This window comes from Ctenopharyngodon idella, chromosome 17, assembly GCF_019924925.1.
Source record: "Ctenopharyngodon idella isolate HZGC_01 chromosome 17, HZGC01, whole genome shotgun sequence".
Taxonomy (NCBI): Eukaryota; Metazoa; Chordata; class Actinopteri; order Cypriniformes; family Xenocyprididae; genus Ctenopharyngodon; species Ctenopharyngodon idella.
Window position 1 is genome coordinate 28,204,594 of NC_067236.1, and position 16,147 is coordinate 28,220,740.

At 40.7% G+C, this 16,147-nt stretch overlaps 1 protein-coding gene across 50 annotated transcripts in view; it reads left to right on the forward strand.

Annotated features, from left to right (window-relative positions):
• Window positions 1–16,147, forward strand: part of nid2a (nidogen 2a (osteonidogen)) — a 50,805-nt gene that overhangs the window by 17,180 nt on the left and 17,478 nt on the right. For 44 of the 50 annotated variants that reach the window (XM_051868000.1, XM_051868021.1, XM_051868025.1 and 41 more), the window contains exons 9-13: window positions 8,573–8,719; window positions 11,171–11,299; window positions 11,872–11,997; window positions 12,460–12,687; window positions 15,843–16,070. In XM_051868000.1, coding sequence (XP_051723960.1) covers window positions 8,573–8,719; window positions 11,171–11,299; window positions 11,872–11,997; window positions 12,460–12,687; window positions 15,843–16,070 — 858 coding nt within the window. The remainder of the gene's footprint in view (window positions 1–8,572; window positions 8,720–11,170; window positions 11,300–11,871; window positions 11,998–12,459; window positions 12,688–15,842; window positions 16,071–16,147) is intronic. The other 6 variants (XM_051867980.1, XM_051867998.1, XM_051868011.1 and 3 more) reach the window with 3 other exon arrangements.

The window sequence follows — 16,147 nt, forward strand, 5'->3', positions numbered from 1 at the left end:
CTTCTCAATTTCTGTGGAACCTTCCTGTTTTAAGAGAAACTGAGTTTCATTCTATATGGCCTCCTCCTCATCCTTCGTTTAGACCAACCCTCATTTTTGGCATAGTTTCTTTATTAACATGCTGACTGATGTGGCAATGAGACGTCTGGCTCTCACACAGGACTTACATTGGCTTGGTTTCAGCTGCCTTTCCATCATGCAAAATAGGAGGTCTAAGATAACCACTCTAAACCACCTGCTGCTTTCTACCACGGCCCGGCATTAGGCACAGACCCAAGAGCTGAAGAGAGACTTAAAATTAACTATGTCTGTGAAGTGAGCCTGTAGCATTTTATGGGGCTTTGTGTGTGCAGTTTGTTGCAAATCCCTTTATCCAGTGAGTTCCCTCAAGGAATAAATCAAACATTTCTTTTTTAACCCCTCAATTTGTGACCTTGTAAGGCTGTGTTGTTCCCAATAGAGGTTTTAGTGGGACAAAGGCTCATCACATTGCACATTGTATGGCCCTGTGGTTCCTGGCTGGTGCTATAAATGTTGACTTTATGATGATAAGTGGGGCTGGGATGAGCATATCTCCAGCTGTGTTGTATCTAGTCCGTGGGCTGAATAAGATCCAGTTTCCTAGAGTTGCTCAATCGGCAAAACCTGATGTGACCTTCCTTTCGCGTGCTATGGATTTCAAATTTATACGTGAAGATAGAACATCACTGCGTTTCTTTATAAGATGATAAACACATGAACTAAGCCTCATTTATGCAAGAGTGTATTGTCAGACATAGGAATGTGCATTTTGGTCATTTTGACTGCTTTGAACCCTGTGTTCAGTTTGGATCGCCCAATATATCATCAAATATCATATATAATTATCAGACAAAATTGAATATATATTGGCCAGTACTGTACATTGTAATGTTGTGATGCCTAAATTCCCTCTTGTAGCATTTAAAATGTTTGATTTTAATTATCAGTGTTTAATTCTTTTACATTTATTTAGACAAAGTAGTGATTTTAATGTCCATTTATCAACCACTATATATTGCTGATAAATGTGATATTTGTGCATCCCTAGTTGGAAAGTCACACAGTCATTGTGTTTTCATAATTGATCGTTGCTGTCACTGTGAAAGCTGAACTCACAGGACCTAGTTGCTGGATTTTATGTATAAATAAGATGTGGTTGGTCACCTATAAGGTTGTTTCTCAGCCAGATCATGCCCTGTGAAAGTATTTAGTGTTTGGGGAGTCCAGATGTTGATATATAACCTAAATAGTGAGTGTGATAAATTTCACACTGCTGTTATTATTGTGTTCACTCAGACAAAGTATCCCTAATGGGGGTCGGGTTGAGGAATAGTTGCAGAGTGATGTTGTGGGAACAGAAGGACACCCCGGAATCCCTGTACCCAAGAGAGCCATGCATGGATTTTGGCCGAGGCTGGAAAACACAGCTGCCACTGTCTGTCCAGTTTGTTCGGCACAACTGACGTATAGTAATTAGACCAGTGCTGACACATAATCAGATCAGACTTAAAGCATATTAGATTAGACTGAGGTGGTTTCACACACTTATGTGACCGTATAACATGTCATTATGGTCCTACTGACTGAATATGTAGAGGTATGTGGCTGGATCTCAGTTCTGAGTCATTTCAGACCAGCTGTTAGAGTTTCATGTGGTTGATGATGTTTAAGCAGTCATTTTTCCCACAACCTGGGCTGGTGGAATTTGTTCAGGGTCACTTTAAAGGCACAATATGTAAGATTTTTGGATTAAAATATCCAATAACCACTAAAACAATGTTATATATTTTGTTGATTTGTGTACTTACTCTTAGAAAATCCCTAATGTTTCCAAGAAAAATCAGCAATTTAACCAGTGTAACAGCCTTTGTCATTGCGTCGCCTGTTAAAGACGTCATATAGGCGTTACCCTCGAGTTCTGGTTTTACTTAAGTAGAAACCATGGAAAAACAAAAGACTTAATACATTTTGTATGTGGTTATATATATTACTATATTATGTGTTTTATTAGACAGACGAGCAACCTTTATCGACAGAAAACTAATCATTGTTATATAGCTCAACACAGTCAGTTTTATTGTTTAATCACTCGTTTTTGTTGATTTACCGTGAGTAACGTTAGTATGATTGTTTTGACCAAGTAAAACAGCGCTGCATTACTCCACAATTTTAATTTATCAAATAAAGTGACCTGTATGAGTAGTAATTCAGCAATTGTTTCATTAGAATGAAATTAAATAATGTGAATTTAAGTGATCAAACATAACTATAACAAAGTTCAAGTTCAGGGAAGAAAGAGGCGGATGTTAAACAACTTTAAACATAAAATAAACAAACTACAAAGCGAAAGGAGCGGCACTAGTGGCTGACTGTGGCATATAAGCATAATAAAAACGGCAACGTAAAAAGTCTCAGGCTCTTGTCCCGCCCTGCTTCATACCAGATTAACGTTAATAAAACTGTAATACATTTGCTCATCCATGAACACAATTTCTGCCTGAGTCCCGTCAGATTGCTTTCCATCAGTTGTGGAGGTGAAGACGACAACTCCCATGATTCCACTCTCCTTCACGCCGTCATCAAGCTACGCCTTTGTTATTGTTTTGAATAAGTGACCTCTAGCGGCGAAACTTACATACTGTGCCTTTAAGGCAAGTCAGTTCACTCGGTGGCCATCTTGGCAACACCCTAGAAGCTTTTTTCTTGTCATGCAAATACAGCTTTTTTTATTATTTAATTTAATTTAATTTAATTTTTTTACATGAAGAAATGATGAAGAGAAATTGTCCAACCACAAGAGTCTGATTCTGTTGATATCAAATTTATAGTTAACCATGGTGCAGTTCATTCGATTAAAATAATTTCTACAGTAATAAATTATCTCTTAAATGAAATGAAACATTGTAATGATTTGAAAGTATTTTGAAAGTATTTTTTTTTTTTTACCTTGAAAATTTCAAATGTAGAACCATATTTTTATATTAAAGGGTTAGTTCACCCAAAAATGAAGATTCTGTCATTAAGTACTCACCCTCATGTCGTTCCACACCCGTAAGACCTTCGTTCATCTTTGAAACACAAATTAAGATATTTTTAATAAAATCCGATGGCTCAGTGAGGCCTGCATTGCCAGCAAGACAATTAACACTTTCAATGCCCAGAAAGCTACTAAAGTTATATTTAAAACAGTTCCTGTGACTACAGTGTCAAATCAAATCAGTGGTTCGGAGCTTGTATCAAACTGCCAAAGTCACGTGATTTTAGTAAACGAGGTTTCGTTTTGTCATAATTGGTTCAAAATTTCAGTGGTTCACCGCTGGGAGGTGTGACTTTGGCAGTTTGATGCGTGCTCCGAACCACTGATTCGAAACAAAAGATTCGTAAAGCTTCGAAGCTTCATGAAGCTTCATGTTTTTTGGTTGCATGGGTGAATGTTGGTCCAGAAACATGTCCTAATTGTGTAAATCGAGTTTTGGGTTTGTTTAGGTGAATGTGTAGAACAGTGATATTCAGTGTTTTATGTCTGTCCGTTGCTTTAAGCTTGTGTATGGGGTTCTGTTTCTTCTGGCACAAGTACAGTCCTCCAGAAGCCCCCATCACACACTCTTAACATAAGTTTTGTTGTGTGAACTACGTGAGGAGTGTTTCTCTCCCACTTGCGACAACAGTTTCCCACCTGGTGTATCCACCCCCTTCGTTTTCCTCAAAGTCTTGTGTTAACCAGCGCTCCACCCTACTGGTCTGGCCCTGTCCCTTTAATTAGCACAAAGTTAAAAAGAACCCCCCGACCCACTTTGGCAACGTTTGTCCTGTAGTTTCTCTCCATTTTCCCCCCACCCCTGTGGAGTCACTTTAAAGGGGACCGTCTTTCTCGTTCTCACTCACTTCAAACAAAAGTCTTCCTGTCTGCCTTTGATAATTGGCCAAATTGGTCCCTGGCCTAGGGTGAGGAAATCAAGCTGTTTTTAATGCATGATGAGTAGGCGTTGGGTGGGGGTGAAGGGTGTCCACATGGCCCAAGGGTCCCAACAATGGGTCCCTCATGGTAGGCCGTATGGGTATGAGCACAATGAAGTCCTGTTGTCTTGGTCTAAGGGGTTTGGTAATGTCACTTGTAGTTTTAGTAATGGTGTGTGAACCACCCTGCGTTTTAAGACCCTTTTAAAGGTGTTGTGTTTTCCAGGTCAAGTACTTTGACCCCCAAGGTCAAATTTAAAGAACATACGGACCATTTGAAATTGTGTTGGTTTGTCGGGAAGCAAAGTGTTCACACCTCTCCATATGTTAACACCTGTGAATGCACATTTATCTCAAAGACCCTCAATACTCAAGGTCTGTGGTAATATAACATTACTCGGAATAAAGTCATGTCCGGTGCTGACACCCCAGCATTCCCTATGGCTGTGATGGCTGTAATAGAAAAGTTCCATCAATTATTTTTGTTTACTTTTTTTTTTTTTAAGAAACCTCCTCTCAGGATGCTGACTTTGGCTGGTGGTTTTAGGACATCTGCAGTGACTCATGCATCTGTGAGTCACATTTCCAGTGTGTACATTCCCCATCACAATGAATTATTTTGGTATCTTGAATAAAGAGCAGTATAATCTATCGAGCTCCTCAGTGGGGTTCTGGGAGTGAAAATGCCTTTCAGAAATCTCCATTTGAGTGTTTTGTGACATATAATTCATCATATGGACTTTTTTCTTTGCCATAGTCATGTTTGGTGCTATTTTCTTTTTTAAAAGGTGGTTTTAAACAGACTAACTTTTCAGTCAATTTAAAGGGATAGTTCACTCAAAAATAAAAATTCTGTCATCAGTTACTCACCGTAATATTTTTGCAAATCTTTATGAATTTTTTTTTTTATTCTGTGGAACACAAAAGAAGATATTTTGAGAAAGATTTGTTTTTTGTCCTTTGCAGTGAAAGTCAATGGGCTGCAGTGTTGTTTGGACCAAAAAACGTTCTTCAAAAGATGTTTTTTTGTGTTGCAAAGAAGAAAGTCATACAGGTTTAGAACAATGTGAGAGTGAGGCCTGTTTACACCAATGCCGATAACAATAACGTAACGTTTTGATAATCGTTATGATATTATGAGAATAGGAAAGTCCACACCATAACTAGTGTATAACGATAATGACAGAGGAACAATATCATTGAATCCACCTGAACCAAGCTTTTAAAGCAGCAGACAACATAACTTCACTTACAATAAACAAAACATTGTGTGTTGATTTGGGTGTTAGTATATTGATATAGTTAACTTTATAGTTATCATACTAGGTTTAAGCATGCCTTAAGTGATGACAGAATTTTCATTTTTGGGTGAGCTATCCCATTAATGACATTTTCCAATTTAGAGGTCATTTGTGAACAGGAGCTGTTGTCAAAATACGGAAGTTGTATTTGCCGGAAAAGTATGTGTCTTAAGTGCGAACTAAGCCATGGGATTAAATTTGCGATGAATCGCAAGTAGCAACAAATCTTTTCTTCCATATTTTGATGTAGAGTTGTCAAAAGTACCGACCACAATACAAAGTCGGTACTGAAATTTTAAAAATGTGATGCTTTGAGCACTGTTGAGCGGATTCGTAAACACCTCTGATAGGCCATTGTGTTCACGTGCTCATCAGATATGTCTGTGATTGGCTACAATGATCAACGCACAGGAGCATTTGAAAACACATGGAAGTGTTTGAATTTGAAAGTGTTTTGAAAGCAGGCGTGCTTTCAAACACTCCCGTGTGTTTCTGTGTAAGCGCACGGTGAAGAGCGTCATTGATATCTATTTACAACATGTTTTTGAAGTGTTGATCATTGTAGCCAATCACAGACATATCTGTTGAGTGTGAACACAATTGCCAATCAGAGGTGTTTACGAATCCACTCAACAGCACTCAAATTTCAGTACCGACTTGGTATCGCAGTCGGTACTTTTGACAACACTATTTTGATGTACATCTGAGTGAAACAAATTATTCAAAAAGAAAAAAGAATTGATTCAGTATATGGGTTGTTGATTGGATGGAGGCAGAAATGAATCTGAGCTTGCAGTAAATTGTAAGAAAGGGCTGGGATTTATATATGGATGAAATTTTCTCTCTCTCTCTCTCTCTCTCTTTTTTTTTCTCTTTGAATCATGTTTCATGATGCTTTGATCTGTTTGCCTAAAAGTCTTTTATTGAAAAATTTTCTGAAATGTCAGTGGAGAAAAAATTAGGGTTAAAAACACACCAATGGACAGTAATGTTCTGTTTAATATAAGTGTGCGTTGCAGTTTTGTTGTCTGAGCCCGGCGCTTTAAATGTTCAAGCTCTATAAAGCAGGATGGATTCTGCCGAAACCGAATATTCTGGATGCACTTGGCAGAAAACCAAAACTGAAAATGTTTTTTTTATTATTATTATTTATTTATTTATGAGCTTTTTTTTTTTTTTTTTTTTAACTGAATTAATATTAGACTTTTTAATGAAATTTAGTACATTTAATGGTGCTGAATATAAAAAATACAAGCCAATAAAATAAAATAACCATACTTTTATTGAAAATAACACACTAAAATTGGACAGAAAATATATTAATATTAAATATCAATATATTACTCTTTATTCAGTTCTATGCAACAGAATCAGATTTAACAGATTTATTTTTTGACCAATTGTGTTTGACCAAATAATGTATAGTCCTACAAAGCTATTATCAGTAAACGAGGGGGTAGCTTCATTTTACCAGCGTTGCCCAGTACGGCTATACCACACCATGTTACACAGTAAGGCTATTGCAAACAGAAACAAGTATACTACTACATAGAAAATTCATGTCGGCGCGTTATTTGAGAGGACTTTGATTTTCTGATAAGCATGAGCGGTACATGAGTGGAGCGTTCACATGGGCCATGAGCAACTGAGCGGAGCGCACGTGCATAGAGCCGAATATTGAGCGGAGTGAGAGTGAAGCCTGAGTGCTGAACACTGAGGGGCATATACACTATATTGACAAAAGTTTTGGGACGCCTGCCTTTACGTGCACATGAACTTTAATGACATCCCATTCTTAATCCGTAGGGTTTAATATGGAGTTGGCCCACCCTTTGCAGCTATAACAGTTTCAACTCTTCTGGGAAGGCTTTCCACAAGGTTTAGGAGTGTGTTTATAGGGAATTTTTGACCATTCTTCTAGAAGCGCATTTGTGAGGTCAGGCAGCGATGTTGGCGAGAAGGCTTGGCCCGCACTCTCCGCTCTAATTCATCCCAAAGGTCTTCTATCGGGTTGAGGTCAGGACTTTGTGCAGGCCAGTCAAGTTCCTCCACACCAAACTCACTCATCCATGTATTTATGGACCTTGCTTTGTGCACTGGTGCGCAGTCATGTTGGAACAGGAAGGGCCATTCCCAAACTGTTCCCACAAAGTTGGGAGCATGAAATTGTCCAAAATGTCTTGGTATGCTGAAGCATTAAGAGTTCCTTTCACTGGAACTAAGGGGCCAAGCCCAACCCCTGAAAAACAACCCCACACCATAATCCCCCCTCCACCAAACTTTACACTTGGCACAATGCAGTCAGGCAAGTACCGTTCTCCTAACAACCGCCAAACCCAGACTCGTCCATCGGATTGCCAGACAGAGAAGCGTGATTCGTCCCTCCAGAGAACACGTCTCCACTGCTCTAGAGTCCAGTGGCGGCGTGCTTTACACCACTGCATCCGACGCTTTGCATTGCACTTAGTGATGTAAGGCTTGGATGCAGCTGCTCGGCCATGGAAACCCATTCCATGAAGCTCTCTACACACTGTTCTTGAGCTAATCTAAAGGCCACACAAAGTTTGGAGGTCTGTAGCTTTTGATTCTGCAGAAAGTTGGCGACTTCTGCGCGCTGTGCGCCTCAGCATGCACTGACCCCGCTCTGTGATTTTACATGGCCTACCACTTTGTGGCTGAGTTGCTGTTGTTCCCAATTGCTTCCACTTTGTTATGATACCACTAACAGTTGATCGTGGAATATTTAGTAGTGAGGAAATTTCACGAATGGACTTATTGCACAGGTGGCAACCTATCACAGTACCATGCTTGAATTCACTGAGCTCCTGAGAGCGATCCATTCTTTGACAAATGTTCGTAGAAGGAGTCTGCATGCCTAGGTGCTTGATTTTATACACCTGTGGCCATGGAAGTGATTGGAACACCTGAATTCAGTGATTTGGAGGGGTGTCCCAATACTTTTGGCAATGTAGTGTATTTTCGAAACAGAGAAATGCTATTTTGAAATTTTGGTGCATCCCTTTTTATTGCTGTGGTGTGGACTTCCCTATTGTCATAGAATTACATCAGCTGTTAAAACTATATAGTTATAGTTATTGTCCTTGGTGTGAAAGAACCTTAACTATTGACCTCTTTTGGCCTCCTATTATAGAAGTGTTTCACTTTGCTAAGTTTTCTATGGGACTGATTCATTTGAGATCCATTGAGATTACATAATAAGTTATTTGTAATGATATTAGCTCATTTTGCTGCTTTCCTATTTATAGTTTTGTTGCCTTCACATCTTTTCTCAGCTGGAGAAACCGAGCCAGAAAATGTGAACCCCTGTTACTCTGGAAATCATGACTGTGACACAACTGCACAGTGCGTGCCGGGCGAGGGACAGCTGTTCTCGTGCCAGTGCGCCACAGGTTACAGTGGAGACGGTCGCAACTGTTATGGTAAGAGAAGTTTTAGTTCCGTCTTTTACGCAAACACACATGTTTGAGCCGTAAATTCAATTCCAGGCCCTTGACACTCTGTTTAATCAGTCAAGGGTCTGGAATACTTCTAGAATAACCCAAAACTTTCGTCTTCCTTCATTAGAGCAATGCATCTGTGTAACATCAACACTACAGGTCGTTCAGAAGTGGGGTCATCACCACTGTAGTACATTAGCACAACCAGACGTTTCCTATCCGATGAGTCAGATGCAAAGTAGAGGAAACCCTTAGTGAATCATTAACGTGCATGGGGTCTTTCCCCCCGTTTGTCTCTCATCTTCTTCCTCCCACTGTTACCAAGTCAAACAACAGAAAGACTAAACACTCTTTAGGTGGAATGTAGGAGATCTGTGGGGTTGTGGTGAGTCTGGGAAAGATTTGTAAGCAAAAACGCATTGCTGTGGCATTTCTGTTTGAGCTACACATGCAGAGGCCACATCCTCAGCGTCAAGCTAGTTGGGGGGTGAGACCACCTAATATTTGCTCGTTTGAAGAGGGGTGAGAGCAAATCACACCTCCCCTCCGGAAAACTCCCAATGTACTCACACAGATGTGCATTTTTTTCCTTGCGAGCCCCAATTCCAGATGATATTTGACATCGAGACATGAATTAATGTCTGAATTGTGATTCTGATTCAGTGATTTGGTTGAACTGATTCACAATGCAAAAGAGAAGTTGGGCTGCACAACTGGTTATAGCTTTTGAAAATCTAATCACAAATGAGACATATTGCCAGTAAAAAAAAAAAAAAAGAGAGAGAGAGAGAGATGTCATTCTTATTTAACAAGGAATCAGCTTTCTTGTACCTAAAAAATAACATTCTTGATGGGAAAGTGTTCTAGAATATATTAACTGCAGCAGTGCATATTGCATGATATCACAAACAAGATGAATGATTCAAAATTATGCTGACAGTTTCTAAAAAAGAAAATAAAGTTTATAATGCTCATTTGAATAAAGTTAAACTTTTCTCAGCTGTGTCGCATCACTGGATACACCCATAATGCATTGCAAAAAACCCAAAAATATTCTCATTGAAATTGCCGCTTTATCACTGTGAATCACTGTATATGTGAACATACCATAAGGGATGATTTTGTTTAGTTGGAAAGAATATTGTGGAATAATGAATTTTAATATTATTAAAAATATCATTATTAATTAATATTAATATCGGCAACAATTTTGTGTATTTTGTTGTGTAGAATTACCTGACGCAACCTACATATACTAATCAGAAACGCAGTGATAAACAGCAATTTTACTACATGAATGAAATGCAAAATGCATTGAGAAGACTTTTGAGAATTCTTTTAGATATGATTCTTTTCTTGATTCAGTGAATCATTTTTTTAGAACTGGTTCTTTGGAACAAACCATCTGAACAAACTGATTCCAGTTTGACAATGAGTCATCTTTCTTGCGCTTAAAAACTAACATTCTGGGTGGGAAAGTGATATTATGATATATATAAACTGCTGCAGTGCATATCACAAACAAGATGAATGATTAAAAAAAAGAAACTGTCCATGCATCAATTTTATGCTGACAGTTTTTAAAAATGAAATTATCCATGCATCAGGTCCATAAAACTAATTTGCATAAAGTTACATTTTTCTCAACTGTGTCACATTGCTGGACGCACCCATAAAACACTGCAAAAAAATCCAAAAATTTGTCACTGAAAGTGAATGACTTAAAATGCTGGATAATGTGGAATAATTATTAATGCTAATATAAATGTCATTAGAAATTGATACTGGCAGCATTTTTTTTATTTGTTGTTAAAAATGATCTGACACAACCTCATCCACTTAATTTGATTCACTGACTCATTTTCTTCAGAACTGGTTCTAAAACCATCCGAATGAACTGATTCACCAGAATGAATCACATTTCCCTATGCTACTCTGAAGGCACTGTCTGCGCTTGATTATGTGTGCGTGAGTGTGTATGGGTGTGTTTTCAGGCATCATGTTCCTATTAGAGGAAAATTTTATCACCTGTCTGAACTCTTCACTCTAGAGTAGATAATAAGGGGGTCAAGGAAAGAGAGCAGAGAAAAATTAAGAGAGAGAGAGGGGGACCGTGGGTTCCTTACCCTCCCTGTAATTAGCAGTGATCAAAACCAGGTCTCCTGCTGACCAGCTCTTAACCCACCCAGAGCCTCAGGCCTGTTCCCACGCACTCCGACAGGGACGAGATCCCCTTCTATCTTCCTCTGTCATCACAAATGTCAGGATTTAGGGCATGCTTTATCTCTCCAGCGCCTCACTGACATGTTTGACGCACACCAAGGCACCTCTTACAGCTTTCTAGACACCTAACTTCCAAATGAATCTTGTAGTCTGGTTGGTTGAAATTAGAGCATTATGGGTTGTAATTGAGCAGTTTCTTTCTCCCTGTAGATGTGGATGAGTGTGCAGAAGGTCTGAGCTCCTGTGGTGCTCACTCTCACTGCGTGAACCTGCCCGGAAGCCATCGCTGTCAGTGTGAGGGCGGATTTGAGTTTGGATTTGATGGCCGCACATGTCAGGGTAAGAAACTTATTTGTTTCCTGTGCCCTGATTTAACAAAACTCTACCAACCACATTGGATATTATTATTTATCATTCAGAGGTCAATGTATACCTGATGTGTTTATATGTATATCCATATATATATATATATATATATATATATATATTATACAGAGGTTAATTGTTGGTAAGATCACAGACTCATTCTCTCAGCTAAATGCTGAAGGTGAAGGGTGAAGTGTGTGAAGTGTGTGTGTTGCAGTGTGAAGAGAGGTAACCAGAGACACTGGGGAGGGGAGGGTATTTTGAAACAATGACCCAATGTCCTCACTCAGGGAATGTGCGTAGGAGACTCGCAGCTGAAGAACACAAGGGGTCAGAGGACAGTTAACTCAGTGAGCCGTATTGAGTCGTACCATGCAATGGAAAAGCTCCTTCCTGTTTAGCGCTCACTGGTCTTTGACGGGATAGTGGGAGTTTGGAGCTTTTAGGCAACCACTAGAATGACTCAGACTAACATCCTGGGGAATGTAGTTAATGTTGTATTTGTTTAATTATGGAGTGAGTGTTGTGTTTTGTGGTTTGTGCAGATGTAGACGAGTGTCGTGACCAGCCGTGTCACGCCCAGGCCTTGTGCTCCAACGTTCCGGGATCTTTCCACTGCCAGTGCCAACCAGGATACCATGGAGATGGTTTCCAGTGCCACCCTCAAAATGGTAGTTGGTTGATGTTGTTATTTAAAAAGAAAGTTCTGTCATCATTTACCCACCCTCATGTCGTTCCAAACCCAGACTTTCATTCATCTTGGCAACACAAATAAAGTATTTTTAATGAAATCTGAGAGATTTCTGTCCCTCCATTGAAAGTCTATTCACCTAAAACTCTGACGCTTCAAAACTTTTATAAAGAGATCATAAAATAATATGAATCGAGCAGTTTATGAACATTTTGAAGCGTTAGAGTTTTGGGTGAATACACTTTCAGTAGAGGGACAGAAATCTCTCAGATTTCTTTTTGTGTGTGTGTGTGTGTGTGTTTTCCAAAGTTAAATGAAAGTCTTGAGTTTGGAACAACATGATGGTGACTAATTGATGACAGAATTTTCATTTTTTAGAGAACTAACCCTTCAATTAAAGTTACAAATTCTATAATTAATCTCTGGTACCTTTACCTTGAAGGTCGTCCCAAAACCCAGTGTGAGCAGCACAGAGACAGTCTTCAGAGCAGAAACGATGGTGTTCCTCGCGTAGGAGCCTTCATCCCTGAGTGTGATGAGGAGGGTCAGTACAGGCCTCAGCAGTGCCACGGGTCCACAGGTCACTGCTGGTGTGTGGACAGTAGGGGGCAGGAGAGAGCAGGAACCCGAACTCCACCTGGTACCCCGACAATAAACTGTTATGAGCCTGGTAAGCAGGTCTACCTGAACTTTTTTTGGGGAAAACTATGTCACAGTCCTCTCTCAATAGGTCACATTTTGGGATCGGTTTTAATGTTCTTCAAATGCTCACCAAAGCTGCATTTATTTGATCAAAAATACAGTGAAAACTGTAATATGAAATATTATTATATTTTAAAATAAATGTTCTCTATTTTACTGTATTTTAAAAATTAATTTATTCCTGTGATGGGAAAGATGAATTTTTAGCATCATTACTCCAGTCTTCAGTGTCATATGATCCTTCAAAAATCATTCTAATATGCTGATTTTAGCACTCAAGAAACATTTCCTGTGATGCATTTTTTTTCAGGATTCAATGATGAACAAATGAATGAAAAGTTCAAAAGAACAGCATTTATTTGAAACAATATTTTTGTAACAATGCAAATCTTTAAAGTTACATTTGATCATTTTTATGCATCTTTGTTGAAAAAAATGTATTAAATTCTTCAAAAAAAACAAAAGCAAAAACATTGATGCTATTTCACTGAAGGCAGTCTGGGAAAACAGGCCCTGACCCTGAGAGTTTAAGGAGGATAGGATCACAGTGTGAAGAGATACAACTTCTTCTGTTGTATACACATATTGCATTCCTCTCTGAAAAATATAGGTTCTCTTTCATCAACTCGTGTTCGAGATCCACCTATGGGAAGGGCTTTAGCACCTGACCTCTGCAGAAGCATCCAATTGCACCAAGTCTGGCTTGACAGACAGGAGCGCGTGCCCAATGCTAGGTAAGGGACCGCCCCTTACCAGAGTGCATAAAGCACCTGTGCGCTACTTTTCCTCAGTTGATATTCGCTTCTTGCGACCTCTTTGTTTTCGCAGCTCTACTGTTTTTCGCCTGACTATATTTACAGTCTACAGGAGGAAATATCATCAGTCTGCCTCCGCAAGGCAAGATTGTCAGGATATTACAGTCAGTTGTTGTTTTTTTCTTGTTCCGCAAGCTTGTTACCTTTGTTTTATCTCAGGCTGCCCGCCTGTTTCTATACTTTTCACCTCTCCTATGGATCAGGCTAAACTCGCCACTCCTGCTAACTCGGCGTAATAGCAGTGGAGTACATGCCCTGCTACCTGTGGTTTCCTCATTGTCACGAGGGAATCCCATCCCTTCTGTGTGGTTGAAGCACGCAGAGGAAACATTTTTGCTCTCGGAAAGCTGCAGCCATTACCTCGCTCTTCCAAACCACCACCATCGAGCCCTCGATTGATAAAATGGACCGTTTCTCAGCCTCTATTTTCCAGGCATCCTACTAGGCTTCTGGTCTGTCAGTACAAGCTCTGAGTGTCTCCTCCCTCCTCTCAGACTACCAGGCTGAGCTGTTGGAGGATACAAGTAAACATCTGGAGAAAGGATTCCCATTGCCTACGCTGTGGATGGAGAATGTGGTGGTCAATGACCTCATCATTCGCAAACTCTCCAAGTCAGCGGACGCTCTATGGCCCTTTCGGTTGTGGGTAAACTCGCCCTTTGGCTTAATCTTTCTGGTCTGCCCAACAATAAAAAGAGGTGCATAGCAGGAGGTCAAGTGGAACCTGGCCAGGCTCTTTTTGGCCCTGATGTTGCCCTCATGCAACAACGTTGCAACGATAAAAAGGAGGATGAGGCTTTTAAACTGTGGCTGCCTAGGAAGGACGCACCACATCAGCCCCCCTCTTGGCCACTTCAGGTCCCTGCCACAGGACGGCCTTATCAGAACTATGCCAGAACCAAAGCTCGCAGCAGGCCACCTAACCAGCAGCCTAACCAGCCATCTAAGCCCTTGTTTAAGATGTCTTTTGCTGTGGCTGCAGCAAACCAAATCTACCCTTTTGGATGGGAAGAGGAAGAGCCCTACCTGATGGTCAATTTCAGGGGTTTCTCAGTCCAGGTTTCCGGGCTGCCAGCACATTGCACACAAGTTTGAGTTTTTCCAAGTTTGAGACCTCTTGTCGAAAGGGAGCCTATGGAAACTGGCACATACACCATCAGGTTGTGAGTCTTCTGTGGAAGAGATTAGGCCAGGCAGCTTTAGATCTCTTTGCCTCATGCGAAAACGCACATTTTTCTATGTTCTTCTTGTTACAGGACGAGGATGTCCCCCTCAGTGTGGACGCACTAGCCCATCCATGGCCCGATGTGCTGCTCTACACATTTCCTCCCCTTTGTCTAATAACACCTACTCTGGCCAGGGTGAGAGATCAGCGCCTGACTCTGATTTTAATAGCACCCAGGTGGCCCAAAGCACCATGGCTCACAGAGATCATTCCTCTGCTGTATGCCCAGCCGTGGCCCCTCCCATTACACATGGACCTGCTGTCCCAAGTGGATGGAGCAGTATACCACCCTCACCCAGACAGAGTGGCCCTTTGGGCTTGGCCCGTGAGAGGTCAAATTTAAACACATTGGGGCTCCCCCACGTGTTATCGCCACTATTCGGAATGCTAGGGCCTCGTCTACATGGTCCCTATATGATTGTAAGTGGCGTGCGTTTGAAGAGTGGTGTGAAGGGTGCCGGCCTATATGCCTATATGCTTACCAGCATTCATATGTGAGGTGATTGCCCCGGTTGCCCAATACACTATGAGTGTATTGGGCAACCGGGGAGTTGTCCATATCACCCATAGGTGGATTTCGAACACAAGATGATGAAAGAGAACAACAGGTTACTGTTCGTTACCCTGGTTCTCTAAAATATTGAGTGGAGAGATCCTCCAAGCTTGCTCCACTTACTGCATGAGAAGCAAATATGCTCTTGCAGGTGCAGGTGCTTTATGCACTTTGGTAAGGGGCGGTCCCCTGTATGTCAAGCCAGACTTGGTGCAATTGGATGCTTCTGCAGAGCTCAGGTGCGAATGCCCTTGCTGTAGGTGGATCTTTCCACACATTGTTTCAGAGAACCAGGGTTACAAACAGTAACCTAGTGATTTTAGGGAAAATCAAGGGTTGTCAAAACCACGTTTACATGGACAGTATTAACATCTGCAATATTATAATCAAAACAGATAATTCTGTAAACTTTTTGGAGTTTAGACAGCTCTTTAACTTGCGCAAAACTTTTCATTTCTTATAAACAAAGTGTTGTGCAAAGGAGTGTAATGGGAGAATAACAATTTCTTGTGTATCTCATGTGCATCCAGGTCGTCTCAAGACCCAGTGTGAGCAGCACAGAGACAGTCTTCAGAGCGGAAATGATGGTGTTCCTCGCGTAGGAGCCTTCATCCCTGAGTGTGATGAGGAGGGTCAGTACAGGCCTCAGCAGTGCCACGGGTCCACAGGTCACTGCTGGTGTGTGGACAGTAGGGGGCAGGAGAGAGCGGGAACCCGAACTCCACCTGGAACCTCGAGAATAAACTGTGACGAGTCTGGTAAGAGAGCTGTACATGGCCGTCTCATCCTAACAAGTCCTAAGTTTCCAGTGTCAAGCAATTTTTCAGGCCTGAAT